The sequence below is a fragment of the Rhineura floridana genome, chromosome 2 (assembly GCF_030035675.1).
Source record: "Rhineura floridana isolate rRhiFlo1 chromosome 2, rRhiFlo1.hap2, whole genome shotgun sequence".
NCBI lineage: Eukaryota > Metazoa > Chordata > Lepidosauria > Squamata > Rhineuridae > Rhineura > Rhineura floridana.
Window position 1 is genome coordinate 233,604,893 of NC_084481.1, and position 22,636 is coordinate 233,627,528.

The 22,636-nt window shown below is 41.2% G+C and overlaps 1 protein-coding gene across 3 annotated transcripts in view; it reads right to left on the minus strand.

Moving 5' to 3' along the window:
- DDHD1 (DDHD domain containing 1) overlaps window positions 1-22,636 on the minus strand; it is a 43,727-nt gene that overhangs the window by 18,084 nt on the left and 3,007 nt on the right. For 2 of the 3 annotated variants that reach the window (XM_061612552.1, XM_061612554.1), the window contains exons 2-6: window positions 17,860-18,033; window positions 6,512-6,613; window positions 3,818-3,946; window positions 1,747-1,894; window positions 461-567 (exon numbers count right to left, since the gene is read on the minus strand). In XM_061612552.1, the coding sequence (XP_061468536.1) occupies window positions 461-567; window positions 1,747-1,894; window positions 3,818-3,946; window positions 6,512-6,613; window positions 17,860-18,033 (660 nt within the window). The remainder of the gene's footprint in view (window positions 1-460; window positions 568-1,746; window positions 1,895-3,817; window positions 3,947-6,511; window positions 6,614-17,859; window positions 18,034-22,636) is intronic. The other variant, XM_061612553.1, reaches the window with a different exon arrangement.

A 22,636-nucleotide genomic window follows, 5' to 3' on the forward strand; every position in this document is an offset into this window, starting at 1 on the left:
CGAGATTATTAATCAAGCAAATTAAGCACCTGGTCTTCCTATAGCACAGTAGGTTTTCAAACCTGGCTTCCAAGGACGCCCAAGCAGTTCCTCAGAATATTATCAGGGGGTTCCTCAAAGAGACGATCAGTAAGGACTGACCAAGTTCCCTGGCAGACAGCTGCCCAGTGCTATCCATTTTCCTTTCCAACAAACACCTCCAAGGAGCTGCTGGGTGTTTGGGCAATGCAGAAGGGGTAACATGCCTAGGCAATACCCTCCATGAGCTGAGTGTACAACTAGAAAATACCAGGGCAACCTTTGCAATATTCAGGATTCTTTTGTAGAAAACAATGAAAGGGCATCCTGAGGGTATAACGTTTGCAACCCACTGCCAGAGAAAATATAAAAAGGGGCACTTTCCAAATGTCACCAACAGTATTTCTGGTTGTCCCAGCAAATGCCATTAAGCAAAATGTACCTCCATCGAGCGCAAGCTTAGATCTCCATTCAACTGGCAGGAACTCGACATGTGTAGCAAGGTTGCTGAAGTATTTGTCTTCTATTTTCCTTGCAGTGTCCCGCATCCTAGAAAATTGGATTCAAAGCATATATTACATTGAACAAACATTCCCCACTCTGAACAATTTGTTATCGGCAAACTTGACTACTTCACTGCTCATCCCCATGTCTAGAACCTTTATGAGTAAGTAAAAGAAATACAGTGCCCAATACTATTTCCTGCATCCCTCCCTTGCCAGAAGCATCCATTTACTCCTATTCTGCTTCTAGCTCCTTAACTGGTTACTGATCTATATGAAAGTCTGTTCTCTTATTCCATGACTGCAAAGCTTACTCAGGAATCAGGTGAGCGACTTTGTAAAAAATCTTCCACCGGGGTCAACTCCCAAGCCCAGGGCAATTGATCTCGGCCAGGGCTCCCTTACCAGGGCTGAGTTAAACCAACAACAACCCTGCAAGGTAGGTAGACTGCCACCACCCCTTAAACCTAGCCACCCACTCTGGGCCTAGGGGAAACCCAAAGTGCCAGAAAGAGTCCTGGCAAGGATTCCAAAAGACAAGAGCCAAGGATGCACTCTTGTCTTGGAGCCTTAAGGCAAAATACCCAACTGTACGGTAGTCTGCGGCTAATTGGCCAAGGTGCTGGATCCAGAGCCAATTTCCCTCTGAAAGGAACACACACTGGTAAACAAGAGGAAGCTTTATTGAAATAAAAGTGCAAAAACAGAGCAGCAAAGTAATTCCTTAAACCAAACACCCCCAAGGGTTAGGTAAAATACAAAAGGCAAAGAGTTCAAGTCACAGGTAAGAAAATAACAAAGCTCTCTAGCCTAATCTATACTCACACAATATAGGTAAACCTATAACTGACAGTCTCATGGCCTCCCAGAGGCCCAAATTCAGATGATGTTTTCCCCCACAATTCCTTGCCACAGAAACATTTTAGCTGACAACCTTATAAACCAGGCGTTCTTGACATAAAGGGAATCTGTGTATGCCACAGAAAGCACAGATGTTTAAGTTTTGGAGGCTCTTTGGTGTCTATTTTAACTAGAATTTTTTGTATGGCTCTTAGAAGTGTACTAAATATAGCACAGCAAATTAACATGCAGAGAAATGTTTGACAAAAGACTCATAACCTAAAAATTACAAGATAGAGTGGCATTCAGGAATATGCACATTAAAAACCAGAAAGTTATCCACCCAATGATACCCACTTTCAAGAGAGTGAAATGAAACACTCACATGGCGGTGTTTTTGATAATCCTTCCTTGGTCCATTTTCTGACCAATGCCATGTACAACAAATACAATGTGAGTTGTTGGCGATGGCTTGTCTTCCAATGTAGCTTCTTCAACATAGCCTCTGTGAAGCCTTGTCCCACTGCTTGAAGCTGCAAAAGAACAATTACCACCATTTAATTTGGGCTCATAATGTTCCTTTCACCTGGTTACCTACGTTGAGTAGGAGTAACCTCCAAGTGACCAAGCAGAGACACTTCTGTTAACTGGCATTTTATTTCTCTGCCCCACTTTTTACATCAATGCGAAACAAATCACACACATATACTGTATATATGCATGCAAGAAGACAGTCTGGTAATTTGTCCAGATTTATTTGCAATATTTACATGTACTTGACGAGCAGACATTCATATACAATGCAAGACGAAACAGCATGCCCCCCCTAGTACTAATGAGCCAAATCTTCTTCAGACCCATTTCCCAGTTCTAAGCGGAATCAGGCACTGTTGGTCTGCAGTCATCAATTCCCTGCTGCAAATGTCATGCGTTTTCCTGACAAAGGCCTCGTAAACTTGTTGGGAGCTTGTGATGTACCTCAATATATACTTTTTTTGCACTTTAATATAGTTTAATTTATGCATAAATCTGCAGGTGGAACCATGGACAGCTAAGAAAAGTTTCAGTTGCTTCACTGTCCCCCCCTCCTCCATCAAAGTTTTAAAATTGGGCCAGGAATAGTCATGCTGATGTTTATTGTTACTACTGAAAATCCACAGCTATTTTGCTGCAAATGCTTATTTATTTTATAGATTCCTATCCTTCCTTTACACCAAGACTGATCCTCATGGTGACTTATAATTGGTTTTATGTAAGACAAAAGCACTGATTATTATTATTATTATTTAAATTTATAGCCCGCCCTTCCTCCCAGCAGAAGCCTAGGGCAGCAAACAAAAATATTAAAAACACTTAAAAACTTCTTAAAAACAGACTTTAAAATATATTAAAACAAAACATCTTTCAAAACGTATTAATATTTATTTATTTCTTTACTGCATTTATATACTGCCTCATAGCTGAAGCTTTCTGGGCGGTTTACAACAACTAAAAACATTAAAAACAAGTATACAAATTTAAATCATACCAAATCAAAACCCATAAAAACCGTTAGGCCAGTTAAAAACGTGCGATTCAAATGCTGTTAAAAATGTCTGGGAGAAGAGGAAAGTCTTGACTTGGTGCTGAAAAGGTAACTGTGTTGGCACCAGGTGCACCTCGTCAGAGGGATCATTTCATAATTTGGGGGCTACCACTGAGAAGGCCCTCTCCCTTGTTGCCATCCTCCGAGCTTCCCTCGGAGTAGGCACCCGGGGAGGACGTTTGATGTTGAGCATAGTGTACGGGTGGGTTCGTGTCAAAATATCTCTAAATATTAAAACAAAGTATCTCTAAAAACATCTTTAAAAAACTGATGAAAGAACTAATGAAAGCCAGACTAAAACAATCCAACCCAAAATGCAAAATATACAGAAGAGCACTAGTAAACAGCAGTTAAAATTTAAGGAGGTCCTTATTTGCCAAAAGAGGCTCAAGATAAGGGGGCACTTATCACCTGGTGCTGAAAATATGCCAGTGTAAATGGGCCTGCCAAGGGAGCTCCATTATCAGGGCGCCACGACAGAAAAAACACTGGTAGTCACCCCGCTCACATATGAAGGTGCAAGTAAGTGCAACAGGGTCTCAGGAGGCGATGGCCTCAGCAGCCAAGCAAGCTCCTATCGGTGAAAGTGGCTCTTATATACCCTGGGTATACCAGATCATGTCAGGCTGTTACAGACTGTCATGGGTCCTGATCTGCTGGCTGTTAAGCACAGAGGAAGTTTTAAGACTACACGTTTGTCCTACATTTTCTTGACTTGGAAGACACAAACCCCTTAGCCACAAAGATCTGGAAAACAAAGACTGTTGCCTGTTTTAAGTAGGTGAACCTACTTTATAGTTATTTTTTAAAAAAAATAGCCTTCACACAAGTGCAGTGGAGAAAATACCAATAAATCAACAGACAGCCTTACCTTTGGAAAAACCTAGCTTCTGAGTGACGGTTCTTGCAATTTTGGAAGTAGTTGCATCACTGTAAAGATACACTTCATCCACACTTTGCCAGTCCACATGGTTGCGACTCAGCTTCAAACTATGAACAGCTGTAGCAAAAAGAAGACTGCCTTTAGTTTAAGAAAGGAGGGCCAGGAGCTCTTGCAAAGCCAGGCAAAGCATTAAAGAGGGAGATTGACACACAAAAACAAGCACAAGACTGTGTGTATTCCATGCCTCTGTGTGCTGTCCTTGAGCAAATCAATTTGGAATCCTGAGAACATTTTTTAAAAATTTAAGAACATAAAATTGTAGCCAATGAAGTTCCAATGAGAATATGGGTCTGATAATGTCGATCTGTCTTTTCAAGCCTTCAGAAACCAGAAAGGTGAGCAAAATATGCTGTGGTCATGAATCCTAGCACCTTTCTCTTCTGCTTGATTCCCCAATCTTCCTTCCACCATTCAGCACCAAACTCAAGTACTGCACATTCAAATGCATGCTCATTTGAATGTGTATAATTTATTCTGAATCCACACCGTGCACTTGGCTTGCTGTACAGGTTCCTTGTGGCCAGGGGAGTGGTGAGAGCTTGCAGAGTACTCACAGCCTGGGTATAACTGAAGACTAGATCATGCAGTTTAGATGAGGCTACTTAACCACTTCTGTTGCACAGATTCACTAATTCATGATAGGCGAGTGGCTATTCACAGAGAGCAGAGAAAGCAAAGGCAACCATTTGGAGGCTCCCTTGTGCAGGACTGAAGAAATCACATACACAGAGGTGCCTGCATTTCTAAAAATCTGCTGGCGTTAACAAAGAGTTTGAAATATTTATGTCCTAGTACAGTTTTCTCTTGGCAGAACAGAACGAAACAAGATGACTCATAGCATTGCAGATACAAAAGACTCATGTGGAACTGTTCTGGACGAAAAGCCGAGAAGGTGGTGCTTTAAAAAGGTAAGCATGACCTATCTAGTCTCAGGCGCTCACTGGCAAAGATGATACACACAAATGTGTCTAATGCCCTTTGCTGGCTCGTTTCTCTTTCTAAAAAGCATCTTCGAGAGGAAGTGACATGTGATGGCGCAGTGTGTGCGTAACCCTTTCCCTACCCACTGCTTCCTCATTTAAAATGCCACCTCCCCGTAAGCTGCTTTTCTACTTGTGGGTTTTCAAATGTGTGTGTACCATAAAAAAACGTAAAAAACGTTGCCCTTTACTTGCAAAGAGCAAAACTGTGTCCTTCCTTGGGAGCAAAAGAACTAGCCTGAGGGTTGTTCTGGTTTTGGCCAGCAGAGAGGCAGAACCCTGCCAGAGAAGTGAATTTGCAGGCATAACAAATCAATCTTTCTTGGCAAGTACCTGCCTCTAGCAGTGCTAATCATGACTTTTTTGTAGGTAAAACAGGTTCAAAGAATCGGGAAGATGCTAAGCAGCAGATGCCAAATGCAAGATTGCACATTATTAAAAAAGGCTCAAACAGCAGTGATGATTAAATTTTTTTTTATTGGATCTGTAATAGGTACAAGACAGAAAACCACTATGACTGCTAAGAGAGGCATCTTTTCTTTATGAACCCAAGATGGCAGAGCTGGAAAACCACCACTCCTATCTATTTTATTCCTTATATTAACTTTCTCTTGCAGGGAGAATAGGAGCATGGCTTTTATTCATGGCAATGCAGGCAAAAATGCCAGTGAGCAACAGAGAACAGTGAACTGACTTTTATCGTTTACTGTCAAGAGAAGATACTCACCCCAGTATCTATTCCTCTGCCCCAGAGTCTCTCTCAGCCACAAATGCCCTTCTTAAAAAAGTCACATGTTTGCAGTATATTAATTCTGTTCTTGTCAACCACTTACAAGGCCTGCTGCCAGGCAGCAAGGCAAGATGTAAGCATGTTATATAAATGGCCTCAAGTTGCAGGAAGCCACATTTCGACTTAACATCAGGAAAAACTTCCTAACTGTTAGAGCGGTACGACAATGGGACCAATGGCCTAGGGAGGTGGTGGGCTCTCCGACGAGCCTTCAAGAGGCAGCTGGGATGCTTTAAGCTGAATTCCTGCATTGAGCAGGGGGTTGGGCTTGAAGACATTATAGGCCCGTCCAACTCTATGATTCTATTCTGAAACACTATGTATACTATGTGCTCAACAGATTTCATTTCATTCATCCACAGCGTAATTCTGTGAAATAAATTAGGATGAGACTCAAGGATTTGACAAAAGCTATTTGATAAATTTCAAAGGTGAGCAGCGATTTGAAGTTGGGTCTGAAATACTTGGTCAGACAACTGTTATGCATCCGTTCCTCTGGGCAGGATTTGTGGATACTTTGACAAGCTTCTGAAACTTGAAGTGCCCTCTTTGGAGCAGAGACCAATTTTTACTTAAAGCAAACAATGCATACAATGTTTTATGATTCCTAATGATTGTTAGTACGCATTGTTAGAGAGTATGGTCAACCTCCAATTTCTCTGTAATAAACAACACACTGATGGTCTTACTAAGATCCACAATGCTTTCTTTCTCCTTTTGAAAGAGAGCAACATCATCAGGCAGAGGGAGAAGCAAGTGCTTATCTAAAACATTAGATTGAGAGGTGCTAGCCACAAGAGAAAGCTCCCAAGGCAAGGAGAAGACAAGACTACAAATATGCAATTACTGTACCTTCAGGCCACTTGCGTTTAAGCCCTGAAGCCTCTGTATTCTCCTTATGTCCTCTCCATTTGAACAGAGAAGGGAGGGAGAAGGGAGGAAGGTGGTAGACAACTAAAAGCAAAGACACCGAGCTTCAAAGTGAAATTTTTGGAAGGGGCATCATTGGATTATGTACAACACTAGCTAAAAAGCATGATGAACATACACAACAGAGGAAAAAACACTGCAATAAAATTTAGCAAAACAAAAGAGCACCAACTTCAGAGAAATTCAGTTATTCCTTTTTTATCTTCTCAACTTTTTCATGAAATGCTTGTTGGTGCTAACAAAATTCAATTCAAAGCACAGGAAAATGACAGGCATGCAACAGCAAGATAAACAGACCCATCCACCACCTTTTGAGTGAGCAGACACATGGGCACACAATATTTTTGGGACAGGTATAATGCACAACTCTAAGGCATGGGCCGAAAATGTTAGCTAGCAAAGAGAGATCACTAAATGCCCCCCCACAACAGGGGAAATGGCCACTGGAGGCTGGATTAGCAGAGGCTGCCTGCTGTTCAGACCTTACAAAAGTACGAGAGGCGCATCCCAGCATGCACTGTCTAAAATCAAGCCTTCCATTCCTGAACAGCACTGGAGTTTCCTTGTGGGGGTAATTGCAAGTCCACTGTGAAGTTTTCAATACTCATTTTACAGCTCCCAGGCTATTCCATGAGGATATTGAAAAGCAGTGATACCCCTTGAAATTACTGTGCAGTGATTTGATGGACTTACCTTACCCTCATAGGTAGATGCCAGTGCTGTTCAGTGTGGGAAGGGACATCGCAAGGTGAATGAATGCTGTGGTATCTCACAAGTGGGAAGTTAGGGACGAAGAGGAAGCTGCTGTGCCCCACCTAAGAAACAGGAGAACAATAAGGACCACGAAGGTCAGTCGGGGTTCAAACAGGGAATCAAACTGAACCAGAACTGAAAGACAGAAAACCTTCCTTTTTTTAAAAAAAAAATGGAGCCATTATTTGGAAGTCTGTTTGAACCTAGGACAAAACCAGAACCTTAAAAGAAGCCAGTTAGCAGCAGCAGCAGGAGAGGATATTAGGCACAGTGGTATGGTCACTGACTCAAACCAGAACTAAGGATGAACACTTAAAACCAGCATTTGGAAAGACCTTGATGTACTTTGTTTTTACCCAGGCTTCCGAGCTCCACTGTCTTTGAGGGCTAAAAAGATGCAGGCAAGGCAAATGCTGGTTGCTACTAACAGACAGAACCAGCTCAGTGAAGGAAGGCAAAGGAGGAAGCTAACAGCTTTTTCTGTACACAGCAGGACGACTCCCTCATGCCAAAGTGCTCAGTCTGACTCAATAGCTTCACAATTCCCAAAGTGTGTGCCTTGAGAACTGCCAGTGCACTTTGAGCAATTTATCAAAAAACTGATGTGAGCCCAACTGGGGGCAAGTTATTCTGCTGCATTTCAACAGAGACACAGCAGAACTTCCAGTGCTGAGAGGAGGCTGCCCACCACGTCTCTGCATGAACTTCTGCTCTGGACTTGCTTTATCCCAATGAGGAGGTGTACCCAGATCAGCAACACTAGCAGGATCCTCTGACAGCAGATAATTTTTCCTCTTGAAAACTCTAAGAAGTATACTTTTTCAGATTTATGGGTACCTTCAACTGTAACTCACAAAAGACCTGTGCTTCAGTACAGAACAAGCCATCATCTTTACATGTGTGTGATCACAACAATGCATTTAATGAGGTAACAAGAATGTGGGAACAAAAGGTGGTGGTCAGGTGCAGAGGAAGAACAGCAGCAGAGGTTGGAGTGCATTCTGCCCCCCCCCAAAAGATTTCCCCCCATCCAAGCTTGACCCTGATTTTAGAGCATTTCCGGGAGCACAAAAGAGTCAAGAATCCTGTTTCCTTCATAACATCTTCGTCCCAGACTATCAGAACTTTGGGAAGTTCTGCTATAACTATAAAACATTTTCCCCCACCCCCAACATTCAACTTAAGGGTCAGTATAAGCACAGTGGGTTATTAAAAAGGGAGTTCCTTGTGCCTATGGCAGTTAAACCTGCAGAATACCTCACAATGCAGCTAATTCCTGTTCTCAAAGCTCTGGCACAGGAGGCAGCTCACTAACCCCTTGCTTTGGGGTGGTTATTTATGTTGCTTAGGAATGCACTCCTCTTTGGAGGATTGTGCTGGGAGTCAACCTCCTAATGGAGACTGCACTAATGGGAATGCATTACACCAGGGCCCCAGATTTCTGCACTAGCTTCCAAGCCACAGTTCAAAGATACAGCACTGAACAACTCCGGCTCTATGCACTATACAGGCCACCTCCTTCACTGACCTGCCCCAAGATCTATTTAGAATACTCCATTAACAATGCTGCTCATACAACAGGCTGTGAGCGGGGAGGGAAATCAACGCATTTTCACTGTGCAGCCCATTTCCAATGCATGAAATCACTGCAAAAGGAACAGAGCTATTTTCCAGATACCAATGGGACTTTTCCACTACAAATGGTTAGGCGAGATGTGTGTGTGTGTCCTTCTGGCATTGCCATTTCAAAACAATCTGAAAACACCAATTAATGTATTTATCTGGCCTTAATAATGTTTTAAATGGAAATGTAAGAACTTAAGAACAGCCTGCTGGATTAGGCCAGTGGTCCACCTAGTCCAGCACTGTTCTCACAGTGGCAACCAGAAGCCCATGGAAACCAGCAAGCTGGACCTGAGCACAACAGCACTCTCTCCTTCTGTGGTGTCAGCAACTGGCATTCAGAAGCATACCATCTCCAACTATGGAGGCAGAGCAAAGCCACCATGGTTAGTAGCCAAGGATAGCCTTATCCTCCATGAATCTGTCTAATCTTCTTTTAAAGCCACCCAAGGCACCCATTTTGTCTCCAGTAAGTCTCAGTCTTACTTCTACTGGATAATACCCCCAGACTGGAGAGAGAATCAGAGATACATGTTTAATTCATAAGTGCTTTGTTTACCCATGACAAAAACCACTGGATATAAAAAAACGATCACTTGAGGAATGCTGACTTAGTGTGCTTAATGCGCAAATTATTTCAAAACATGTTGTGCTGCTGTTGCTGATCACAGCACAGAGACAAGTTATGGAAGCTCACAAATGAAAGTTTCTCATTGAATTAGCACATTAGACTGCAACACCTCAGGTTGATCTAGGATAGATAGGATGTATGAGAAAATATTGGAACATGACAGTAGCAAAAGGTAAGTTCACATAGTGCTTCCTTCCTGTGGATACTGAAATAAATTGAACAGAGGGCTGCTCTTTTACTCTGAGGCCAGCCAAGTCTGAGCAGCTAGGCAACATGCTTTCCCCTAAGCATCTGAGCTCCAAACACAATTTACCTGCCTAAAAGGAGGAACACAGCAGACATTCTAGGAACTGGGTTATACAAGGGACCTGACCACATTACCGTAATAATTTCTTCTTTGATCTATAGAAGCCTAACTAAGCATTAATAGAAATCTAACTCTCCCCCTCCCCTGGGAGGAAGGAGAGGCAAGAGAAATGGCAGCAAGCAGCACCAGGACAGCGACAACCTTTTCACCTGCTTGTCGCCATACTCCATGATCAACATAATTTCAGTTTTCTGACATTTTTATAGAGTGGGGAGGGCGGCTTACGGCTTCCCTTGGTGAACTCTGACTTTTATACTGTGTTTATGTATATGGATATTGTTTGTGTATTTTGCTTTGTAAATTAATTTGATATTTTTTATTGTACCTTGTGTATTCTATTGTAAACAGCTTTGGGATCTTTTAGATAGGAAGCAGTCTATAAATGGAAATAACAACAACAACAATAACTAAGCATACTTTAGATCTTAGCCAACATCTGCCACAGAGCTAAATCTACACATAGCTAAATTTCTTGAGGTTAACAATGGCAAAACTTTGCCACCTTCAACATTATCAAGATTAAAAGCAAATATTTAAATGTTTATACTAGTTGTCAGAAAGCATAAAGCAATTTGTGTACACAGGAAACGATATTAGAAGGAATCTCCTCTCCCACTATTTGCATATAGAAAAGTTACTTATTTTAGCAGGAACAAAATGGCTAAGGGAGCTCATAGATTTTACCTTAGGCTGAGACCCACAAGATCTACTTCAATAGTTCCAAAAGAAGCAGACTGTCACTTGTGCTCCTGCTTCACTGTAATGAATGAAATATCTCTAGAAATTTACTTATTAAATTTATATACCACCCTTCCTCCCAGAAGGAGTCCAACAAGGAAATACACTTAAGGTTGGGACAACAGTCAAGTGACCTTGGTCAAATATTGCAAAATGTTCCATGAAGCCACAAATGGTCTTGTGCCAGTGATGGGCTTCCTTAACTGTGAACCAGGATCATCTAATAGGAAAGGCACAAGTGGTATCTTCTTCTTTTAGTCTGTTTTAGCCTCACAAGCAGCTATGAAGTAGGTTAGGCTGTGCGCGTGTCACCGGTCCAGGGTCACCCAGGGAACTTTATGGTGAGGAGGAATTATGAACCTGGGTTTCTTCAGTCTTAGCCCAAAACCTTTAACGCCACGCTGATGCCTTACTTCACAACCCTGCTTCACAAACTTAACATAGTGCCCTGTAACTCTTAACTATTTAATAACTTGCTTTTGTTATTTAGAATCTCTGTGTTTCATTTAAATCAATTTCAAACCAAATTTGCAATGGTCTGGACTGTCCTTGGAGGTATGGGATAAATGCCAAGGCAACTTGCTCAGGCTCATGAATACCATTCACAGTGTTAGGATAGCACTACAAGCCATAAATAACTGATTCTAATATAGACAACTGTTATTAAATGACATTAACTTGGGGTGGTGGTTTATAATTAGCAAAAGTCTCTCTGTTACAGTTCTACGTAACATACTTGCTCCTCAATTCAGATGGGGGCAGTAGGTAAAAGGAAGCATATTTCTTTAAGTGTAGCTCCAGCAGAATGGGAAACGTGAGCGCTAATAGGTCTTCCATGAACAGTCCTTCTCTCCAATCCAACAAGTGGGGCTATGCAGAGGGATCCTTTTCCAAATTGCTAAAGTTCCAATTTCCTTTGCTCCTACTTCCATTTCCCCAGCACACAACTGCTTGGCAAGATTATTGCTATTTTTAAAGGTTTCTGTTTGCAAGGGCCCAGCTGCTCTGTGCATAGCCCTTTGGAGCTGCCAGCCAATGTTTATCTAGTCAAATGGACAATCCTAAAGAAAAAGACAAACGTGTGTATATCCAGTGAAATGTTCCAGAAGAGTAAGTGGGATAAGCAAATTCCAAGTTGGCTGTGGGCAAAATTTGGTCAAGGTTATCCAGTTTATGGATTAAAATGGCTCCACAGACATCTTGACATATGCAGTAGGACATACTATATCTATACTGGCTTGGTTTGCATGAAACATTAAATCCATGATTTAAATGAACAGTTAATAAATCAACGTTTAGTTTTATGGTGAACCTAGCCCAGCAACTTAACTATGGTTTATTAACAATGGTTAGCAAAAATAAGCCATGGTTTATTGTTGGCTTACTGAACTTAAATGTGGTTTAGTATTTTGTGTGAACCTAGATAGCTCCTTAAGGTGGTTTGTTTGCAACACCTAAATTGCCCCCCCAACTACAGAGATGCTAGCCAAGCGAGCCTAAAAAAATTAAACTGCTCTCCATGTTCAGCAGCTCTAGTTGGTTGCTAAAAACTAATCAAATTTCAGTTAGGGAGGTTATTCCTATAACCATTCTTAAAAGTTTGGCAAACAATTATCATAGAACAGCCTACATAACCTTACCAAAGTCTGTGTTGCAACTATCAGATTTATACTAGGAGGGTTGATTCTTGGAAAAGTGTTAGAATTTAGCAATTCCCAAAGGGTCAAGAGCTAAGAGCACCATGGAGTGCGGAAGGATGGGGCGGTGACCCTACAAAAACCGTATCCTTCTCATCTCTTGTCCTTTTTTGGGAGTTGCTAAAATCTGTCTAAAGTTCACTTTCAAGACTGCAGTCCTAAGAATACTTTTAAAAAAGTTGATTAAAACCTGCATATTCCAGAAGAACGTAGGCCAACCAACTAATTATTTAAATTCAAATACAACACAATTCAAGAAAAATAGTCACAACGTGAGATTCCTCTTCTTGTCTCAGAAAATTATTGTGGACTGCTAGTATAGTCTACTTGTAGATGCTTAATGAGACTTTCCTCCAATTGTTAAAGGATTATGGAAGCCACAAACACTGGTCTCAGAGGCAGCTATTTAGAGGTAGTCAAATTCAATCTTACCCATAGGCACAGTCTACATGGAGTGGGAATGCATCATGGCCAACCACTAGGCATGCCTCACATCCATACACTGAATATAATTATGCATATGGGTCTTAAGTAAACATCAAATCCAAGGCATGTATATCGGCTTGGAGGCAGGACAGGCACTATTCATTTTGTGATTCGATGTATTTAGCATTGCCACTGTATAGCTTCTTCCATAGGCTGAAGGCGCACCTCTTTAATATGTTTTTAGGACCCCGATTCTTCTGACTGCAAGTTGTTTTAACTGATTTTATTTTTATATTGTATATTGCTGTTATTCATAATGCCACCCCCAACTGGCTGTACCAAAGTTAATGCTCATCCAAACTGGGCCTTAACAGCAATGCATACTATATTTATTTATTTATTTATAATTTTTCATCTGGAAGACATTTGTGTAAATCTCCATGCAAATAAATCCTAGTAAATTAACTAAAATCTACAACCCTAAACACAGCTCAAGAGTTGGCAAGGCTCATTTAACATCGACATGAAATCGAGCCTTCAGTGTCATCAGCCCAGTTCTCTGGAATGCTCTGTCAACAGAGATTCAGCAGGTGCTCTGTTTTAACCTTTAAACGCCTGCTGACGAAGATCTCTCTTTGCAGTAGGTGACCTTGTTTTTATTGCATTTTAATGGTTTTTATAATAGTTTTATTTGTTCTAAAACATTTTAACATAAGAACATAAGAAGAGCCTACTGGATCAGGCCAGTGGCCCATCTAGTCCAGCATCCTGTTCTCACAGTGGCCAACCAGGTGCCTGGGGGAAGCCCGCAAGCAGGACCCGAGTGCAAGAACACTCTCCCCTCCTGAGGCTTCCGGCAACTGGTTTTCAGAAGCATGCTGCCTCTGACTAGGGTAGCAGAGCACAGCCATCACAGCTAGTAGCCATTGATAGCCCTGTCCTCCATGAATTTGTCTAATCTTCTTTTAAAGCCATCCAAGCTGGTGGCCATTACTGCATCTTGTGGGAGCAAATTCCATAGTTTAACTATGCGCTGAGTAAAGAAGTACTTCCTTTTGTCTGTCCTGAATCTTCCAACATTCAGCTTCTTTGAATGTCCACGAGTTCTAGTATTATGAGAGAGGGAGAAGAACTTTTCTCTATCCACTTTCTCAATGCCATGCATAATTTTATACACTTCTATCATGTCTCCTCTGACCCGCCTTTTCTCTAAACTAAAAAGCCCCAAATGCTGCAACCTTTCCTCGTAAGGGAGTCGCTCCATCCCCTTGATCATTCTGGTTGCCCTCTTCTGAACCTTTTCCAACTCTAGAATATCCTTTTTGAGATGAGGCGACCAGAACTGTACACAGTATTCCAAATGCGGCCGCACCATAGATTTATACAACGGCATTATGGTATCGGCTGTTTTATTTTCAATACCTTTCCTAATTATCTCTAGCATGGAATTTGCCTTTTTCACAGCTGCCGCACACTGGGTCGACATTTTCATCGTGCTGTCCACTACAACCCCGAGCTCTCTCTCCTGGTCGGTCACCGCCAGTTCAGACCCCATGAGCGTATATGTGAAATTCAGATTTTTTGCTCCAATATGCATAATTTTACACTTGTTTATATTGAATTGCATTTGCCATTTTTCTGCCCATTCACTCAGTTTGGAGAGGTCTTTTTGGAGCTCTTCGCAATCCCTTTTTGTTTTAACAACCCTGAACAATTTAGTGTCATCAGCAAACTTGGCCACTTCACTGCTCACTCCTAATTCTAGGTCATTAATGAACAAGTTGAAAAGTACAGGTCCCAATACTGATCCTTGAGGGACTCCACTTTCTACAGCCCTCCATTGGGAGAACTGTCCGTTTATTCCTACTCTCTGCTTTCTGCTTCTTAACCAATTTCTTATCCACAAGAGGACCTCTCCTCTTATTCCATGACTGCTAAGCTTCCTCAGAAGCCTTTGGTGAGGTACCTTGTCAAACGCTTTTTGAAAGTCTAAGTACACTATGTCCACTGGATCACCTCTATCTATATGCTTGTTGACACTCTCAAAGAATTCTAATAGGTTACTGAGACAGGACTTTCCCTTGCAGAAGCCATGCTGGCTCTGCTTCAGCAAGGCTTGTTCTTCTATGTGCTTAGTTAATCTAGCTTTAATAATACTTTCTACCAGTTTTCCAGGGACAGAAGGTAAGCTAACTGGCCTGTAATTTCCGGGATCCCCTCTGGATCCCTTTTTGAAGATTGGCGTTACATTTGCCACTTTCCAGTCCTCAGGCACGGAGGAGGACCCAAGGGACAAGTTACATATTTTAGTTAGCAGGTCAGCAATTTCACCTTTGAGTTCTTTGAGAACTCTCGGGTGGATGCCATCCGGGCCCGGTGATTTGTCAGTTTTTATATTGTCCATTAAGCTTAGAACTTCCTCTCTCGTTACCACTATTTGTCTCAGTTCCTCAGAATCCCTTCCTGCAAATGTTAGTTCAGGTTCAGGGATCTGCCCTATATCTTCCACTGTGAAGACAGATGCAAAGAATTCATTTAGCTTCTCTGCAATCTCCTTATCGCTCTTTAGTACACCTTTGACTCCCTTATCATCCAAGGGTCCAATTGTCTCCCTAGATGGTCTCCTGCTTTGAATGTATTTATAGAATTTTTTGTTGTTGGTTTTTATGTTCTTAGTAATGTGCTCCTCAAAATCTTTTTTAGCATCCCTTATTGTCTTCTTGCATTTCTTTTGCCAGAGTTTGTGTTCTTTTTTATTTTCTTCATTCGGACAAGACTTCCATTTTTTGAAGGAAGACTTTTTGCCTCTAAGAGCTTCCTTGACTTTGCTCGTTAACCATGCTGGCATCTTCTTGGCCCCGGTGGTACCTTTTCTGATCTGCGGTATGCACTCCAGTTGAGCTTCTAATATAGTGTTTTTAAACAACTTCCAAGCATTTTCGAGTGATGGACCCTCTGGACTTTGTTTTTCAGCTTTCTTTTTACCAATCCCCTCATTTTTGTGAAGTTTCCTCTTTTGAAGTCAAATGTGACCGTGTTGGATTTTCTTGGCAATTGGCCAGTTACATGTATGTTTAATTTAATAGCACTGTGGTCACTGCTCCCAATCGGTTCAACAACACTTACATCTTGCACCAGGTCCCAGTCCCCACTGAGGATTAAGTCCAGGGTTGCCGTCCCTCTGGTCGGTTCCATGACCAACTGGTCTAGGGAATAGTCATTTAGAATATCTAGAAACTTTGCTTCTTTGTCATGACTGGAACACATATGCAGCCAGTCTATGTCCGGGTAGTTGAAGTCACCCATTATGACCACATTTCCTAGTTTGGATGCTTCCTCAATTTCATATCTCGTCTCAAGGTCTCCCTGAGCATTTTGATCAGGGGGACGATAGATCGTTCCCAGTATTAAGTCCCTCCTGGGGCATGGTATCACCACACACAACGATTCTGTGGAGGAGTCTGCCTCTTTTGGGGTTTCGAGCTTGCTGGATTCAATGCCTTCTTTCACGTATAGAGCGACTCCGCCACCAATACGTCCTTCCGTGTCCTTCCGATATAGTTTATATCCAGGGATAACCGTATCCCACTGGTTTTCTCCATTCCACCAGGTCTCCGTTATGCTCACTATATCAATGCTCTCCTCTAAGACCAAGCACTCCAGTTCTCCCATCTTGGTTCGCAGGCTCCTAGCATTAGCGTACAGGCACTTGTAAGCAGTGTCTCTCTTCAAGTGTCTTTGGCACTTGTGGTTAGGCCTGTGGTAATTTTGCTCTTCGGAATTTATATCCTGTGTCCCTGCTCTCACAATGCCTACTTCTAGGCCTACCCCTTTTAACATTTCATCATTTCTTTGGTTTTTATCCCAGGGGGGAGGTTTATTCCGATTTATTTTGATTTTTTTTTAAATGAAACAGTGGTAAACAAATACATTTATAAATAAATAAAAATAAAAGAACTACAATGAAGCTGGGCTCAAGGTGCAGCAGAAAACATGAAATTACTAAACAGATGTAGAAAAAAAAATCCAAAACTATAAAAAGACTGTACCGTCTGTCCAAACTCCCACACTGAACTTTTCACTTTCCAATGCCAATCTTGAAGTGTCAAGAGTAAAACTATTTTACCAAGACTTTTAAATCTGCAAAGTATTGCACTGATTGGAAATGAAACAAATGGGAGTCCTTGCTAATGAGTCCTTGCTAATGAGTAACACCAGCACAATATATAAAAAAAACGAGCTGCCACCTATATAGTGGGATTCCTGGCTTCATTGCATATTTGTGGTCAAATACATGGTCAACTGATAGTATATGACTGGTGAACCGACTGGTATGGTGCGCCAAGCTTATTATCCTCATGCCCACTCCTGTAAAGCGATTATTCAGAACCTAAGGAACTGGTATGCCAAGCCTCACAGTCTGGCCATTCAAAACAGGATTTTATTCAACTACAAAACTGAAAGCATACAAGTGCAAATGAATCTATTAATCCTGGACAGACCCAGAATTAAGAAATGTAGCTTTTGATATCTTCTAGTTGGGCTAAAGTGACTGGCTGGATTTTAAAAAAAATATTCAGATGGTTAAAAAGCTTCCAGGGGCAAAAAAAAAGTGTCTGGGTGGACTTCCAGAAATACCACACCTCAATATGAAACAAGAAAATGGTTTGACAATGAAGAATCTCTCTCTTGCTGGTGTCCTCTATGCAGGATTATGCGCACCTTTGGGGAAGGATCATGGCTCAGCGGAGAGCATCTGCTTTGCATGCAAAAGGTCCCTGGTTCAATCTCTGGTTTTTTCAAGTAGGGCAGGTAAAGCCTTCTGGACAGCTACTGCCAATCAGTGTAGACAATACTGAGCCAGACGGACCGATTGTCCAACTCGGGATGAGGGAGTTTCCTATATTCCTAACAGTAATAAGAAACTGAAGCAAGTAATGGCTAATCATGCAGAACACACCACTAAACATGTACACAAATGTTTATGACTACCATAAAAAAGTGTGATGAGACCTTTGGTCTAGCAATCCCTTACCCTCTTTTCCATCTAAAGGTTTTGATACTTCCGTGTCAAAGGTCTCTTGCAACTGCTGCCCCTTGAAACAGCTGAGATGTTCCTCTTCTATCAGATTGCTCTCTTCTTCTTCCAGGGGCTGCCATGTGCCATCAATAAACCACTGCCCACGCATCACAGGAATCTTCTCAGATTCTACGAAGGCAAGAAACACAAGGGATTTTAGGACATAGCACAGCAGGTAACGGGGGTGGGGAGGAGGGAGAATACTGTGTAGGCATAATGTAATCACATGACATGATTCACTAGAAAAGACAAGAATGCTGGGAAAAACAGAAGGGAGCAGAAGAGGAAGGACAAACAAGAGATGGAGTGATTCCATAAAGGAAGCCACAGACCTGAACTTACAAGATCTGAACAGGGTGGTTTACAACAGATGCTATTGGAGGTCGCTGATTCACAGGGTCGCCATAAGTCGTAATCGACTTGAAGGCATATAACAACAAAATCACATCTGTGTCATGGTTTGATTGCAGTCGCCTTGCAATGAGCTGAATGAATGCATTCTTACAGTAGGTGAGCAGCTCTGCGGTTCAGAAGTATTTGTTCCACTTGAGGCATTCCACAATATTATAGGCCCTGTTGCCTTGGCCCACTGCCAAGTAGCACAGTGGGGAACTTTGTATAAAAACAAACATTTCAAATAATCTATTTTTTTGTTGTTTGTAATTACCTAACAATTTTGTCAACTACGTTTTCTGAATGTCTTTGAAACCCTAAGTAAAAGCTCTTCAGCTGTTTTATATTATACATCACACGTTTTACCCAGGTGTCTTCCATTTACAACTGTTAAAGCAGACCTCAGACACACTCTTAAAACAGATGTAAAGTGGTATGTATGTATGCCTTTGAAACATGGAACTTTATGTGTTATAGCTTTATCGTAGAAATTTATTTATTTATTTAAATTTATATCCCGGCCTTCCTTCTAGGAGCAGCTCAGGGTGGCAAAAAATTATCTTTGATAACTTGTTATTTATTACAAAGAAGCCATGCTCCCTTACTGCCACTTTTACAACCTGTATAGTTTGTTTTACTTATGCATTATAACATTTTAGCATTGATTTTTCTGTTATTTACTTGTATTTGTACCCCCACTCTTCTGCCAAAAAGGCTCCCACAGTGGCTTACATAAATCAATTAGTATAAGAGAGGTCCTGCCTGAGGGCTTGCAATCTAAAAAACACGACACACAAGGGAAAAGCAAATTCAGGCACCAATTCTTAATGATGGCAGTTTCCAAGAACTTTTTTTGATTTTTGGGTGTTCTGGTTTGCATTATTTAGATGTTGGTTGTCGCTTAGAGACTTAGGCTGGAATCCAGCCCCATTTGCGCTGGACTAGGGGTTGGACTGGGTGGTGTCCGCCTGCCTTGCCGGTCTCTGCCCATGGGGTTACATCAGTGTTGCTCTGCTAGAATGGAGCTCCCTGTTTTGCCTGTCAAATGTGTAGGCAGGCAGGAGTATTACTGATGGGATGTCCGTTGGCAGTAGCCCACAGAAAGCCCCAAAATGGGGTATTTTGCTGGCAGATACAGGAGGACTAACTGTCCTGAGACCCACTACCATCACTTAACAGCCACAGCCTAGCCCAATCACTCTGCACAGTGATGTCATTTGTCTTCCTACCTTCCACCCCAGCTGGTGCAAGTGAGTGACAGAACTGTGGATGTTTGCTTTGCTGCTCTCTCACGCTATGCCGCTGCCTGACCAGGGGTTGGAATGTCCTGTTACTGTATGAAGTGACTAATAAATATAGCTAAGCAGCCATAGGAAATATTCAGTCATAATTCCATAGAGGACTTCAGGACAGCTGAAGGTACATTCTCTTTACAATGTGTGACCTTAATCATAAACCAAAATACTATTTGGTACATTGATAAAATATTATTTTGCATTTCAATTTAATGACTGAATGGCGAGACAACTTAGCATTAATGCATATGCGCATAGACTGTAGATTGTGAAAAATATTAAAAAACCACTTGCAACAGCAGTGAAAAAACTGTTGCCAAACTCCACTTTTTTACTGGTTGCTATCTCCTGATAGTCCACTATGGCTTTGCAGGCAATAACATGCTTTACTTCTTGAATCGTAATGGGTTTATTTTTATATTTTATGGGCTGTAAGGTAAATGTCATACTTGGATGAAAAGCAAGGATCACAAAGACCCAGTACTCAGTTTGCCTATTGTGAATTCAAATTTCTGCTTTTAAATACATACAAAACTGTTTATTTCTAATCTCTCTTCTCTACGTCTTCTATCTTTTTTTCTTATCAACAACTCCTGCAACTGAAACTCATTAGAAAACAAAAGTCCTTGCTAGCATCCTCTCTGGATCTGAAACCATTAGATAAATTAACAAAGAACCTTGATACATTTCTATGAAAGCACTTAATCCAGGGATAAAATTCCATTTGGTTCATTTGTAGGCTATTTTGCTATACTATCCTGGAAGATGTCTCTACTTACAGGGATCTACAGTGTCAGTGTGGAGAATTTATACCAAACATGGAAAAGCACGTACTTTTTTACTGCATTTTACTGCATTTTAATGTTGCTTCGGCCAGATAGGCGACACAAAAATTAAATTTATTATTATTATTATTTTCATGGCTGTTGTTTCTTTCACATAGAAGGAAATAGATGCCCATGTAAATAGAAAACCAATTACTGATGCAATATCTCACAGAGTTACTTCTTTCACCTGTATGAGATTTTATAGTCCACAGACTGGAAGATGTTTGCTAAAGCTCTGAGCCAGTGAACTAGCCCAGTCAGATTTAATCCAAGGGTTTATAATAAATAGCATTCTGCTGGCCTCTGGTGAATCCAAGGCACTAGAAATGGAAGAAATCCACGGTGGTGTATGTCTAAAAGGTAAAAAATACAGCTGAACCTCTTGCAGAATCCTGTTTTGGACCTTTCAAAATTCAGGAGTAGATAAGGCTACAATTCTATATAACCAATTAAGCATGATTAGTATCACTGAATCAACAGGCTTTGCCCCAGAGATCCTCCTGACACATACTTCCTTGGAATCCAATACAGACTTACCTGGGAGTAAGTCCCATTGAACCCAGTGGAGCTTACATCTGAGTAAACATATATTGGATTGCAGCCTTAGTCACTAAATCATTTCAGACAGCTAGGGTGACCTGTAAATATTATTAATGTATACACCTCACTATATTGTCCCCAATTAGATGCAATTTTATCATTACCTACTCAAACAAGAGTACTAAATATTAAGGCACAAGAAAGTTTGACTAAAATTCTATTTATGTTTTAAAATTTTAAATAGATTTCTTGTTTCTATCTCCATTAGTTTTTTTTTAAGGCCCAAGCTTTTTTCACATGCACGCAGCAACCCACCCAGTAATCCTCAGCTGAGGGTTTTTTTAAGTTTGGGTAAATAAAATAAAATTATAGAAAAATCATCACAAACATGAGGATTGCATGCGTAGTAAACTGGAGAACTGAAGGAATGATCCAGACATAACTGTTGTTTTCACTCATTGGCGCTCTTAGTGTTTATCACACCCCTGAGGTTCAGCTGGCCTCCACCAGGGACAGAGCTTTTAGTGTGGCAAGCTCTGCCCTGTGGCACTCCCATATCAGAGGTTCAGCAGGAACCATCCCTTCTTACTTTCAGGCATCTCCTGAAAAACGAACTTTATGTACAGGCCTTTTAATATGAATTTGCTCTTCCAACCAATGCAGTATTTATGGATGCTTTTATCATTGTTTTTAATCATGTTTTTATTGGTTCTTAATTCTTTAATTTTTGTATGCTGTATGCCATCTTGATATACCTTTTTGAAAGGTATACTGAGCTCTTTAAAATAATAGCTATCCTTCTAAGAGAGCAACCTAAAATAGGCAGCCAGAAAACATGTGATGGTGCAATAGATTAAGGGCTCTTTTCACAAAGTGCCACTGTAGTGCATTCTTCTTTCATTTCTATGAGGCTTGCAGGGGAGGAGTATTTAACACCAATCCTCAGAATCACACCTTGGAAAGCTTGGTTGGGGGAAAAAAAAAGCTTGTTAGAGCTTTGTTGAAATAAAAGGAAGCTGTGCAGCCAATGGTGGAGTGTACTCTAAGACAGAGTCTTCGGGATCTGACCTTGTAGGAAGCAAAACAGGAAAAACAAGCAGCTGATGAGTAATATTGAGCAGCCACCGGCTAACAGTAATCTAAAATGGCTTATCTAGGAATAAGAATCCATGGGAAGAAGACAAGATTCTACAACAGGGCAGAGAAGGGTTTGAGGGAATAGTTATGTTGTGATACCAGAGACTAACCACAGAGACCCTACTGAGGGAAAAGGACCTTACTTATTACTATACCACCAGTTGATTTTAGTTCAGTAAACATAGAGAGCTACCCAAAGTAAGGTCACAACTACTTTAGTATCAGTAGGATGCTTTCTGTCAACTCCCTTAATCTTCTCAAGATCACATGTTTTGCTTCCTCTCTTGATACAATGCTGCTTTTGATGCTGGCATCCAGGAATTTCGCCCTCCAAATCTCAGAAATCCCTCTGAATAGCATATGCTACTATTTTTAACTTCTGCCACTCAGATTTAACGAGGCGGCGAAATTGCTTCCAAAATGAAAGCAATACAGTAGGCCACCATTTTCACATTCTACCTTTATATTGACCCTTTTCTCCCTTCTGCTTTTCCCAAATTTTCGCCTCTTCAGACAGGCATCGCTTTCTTCTCACACCTA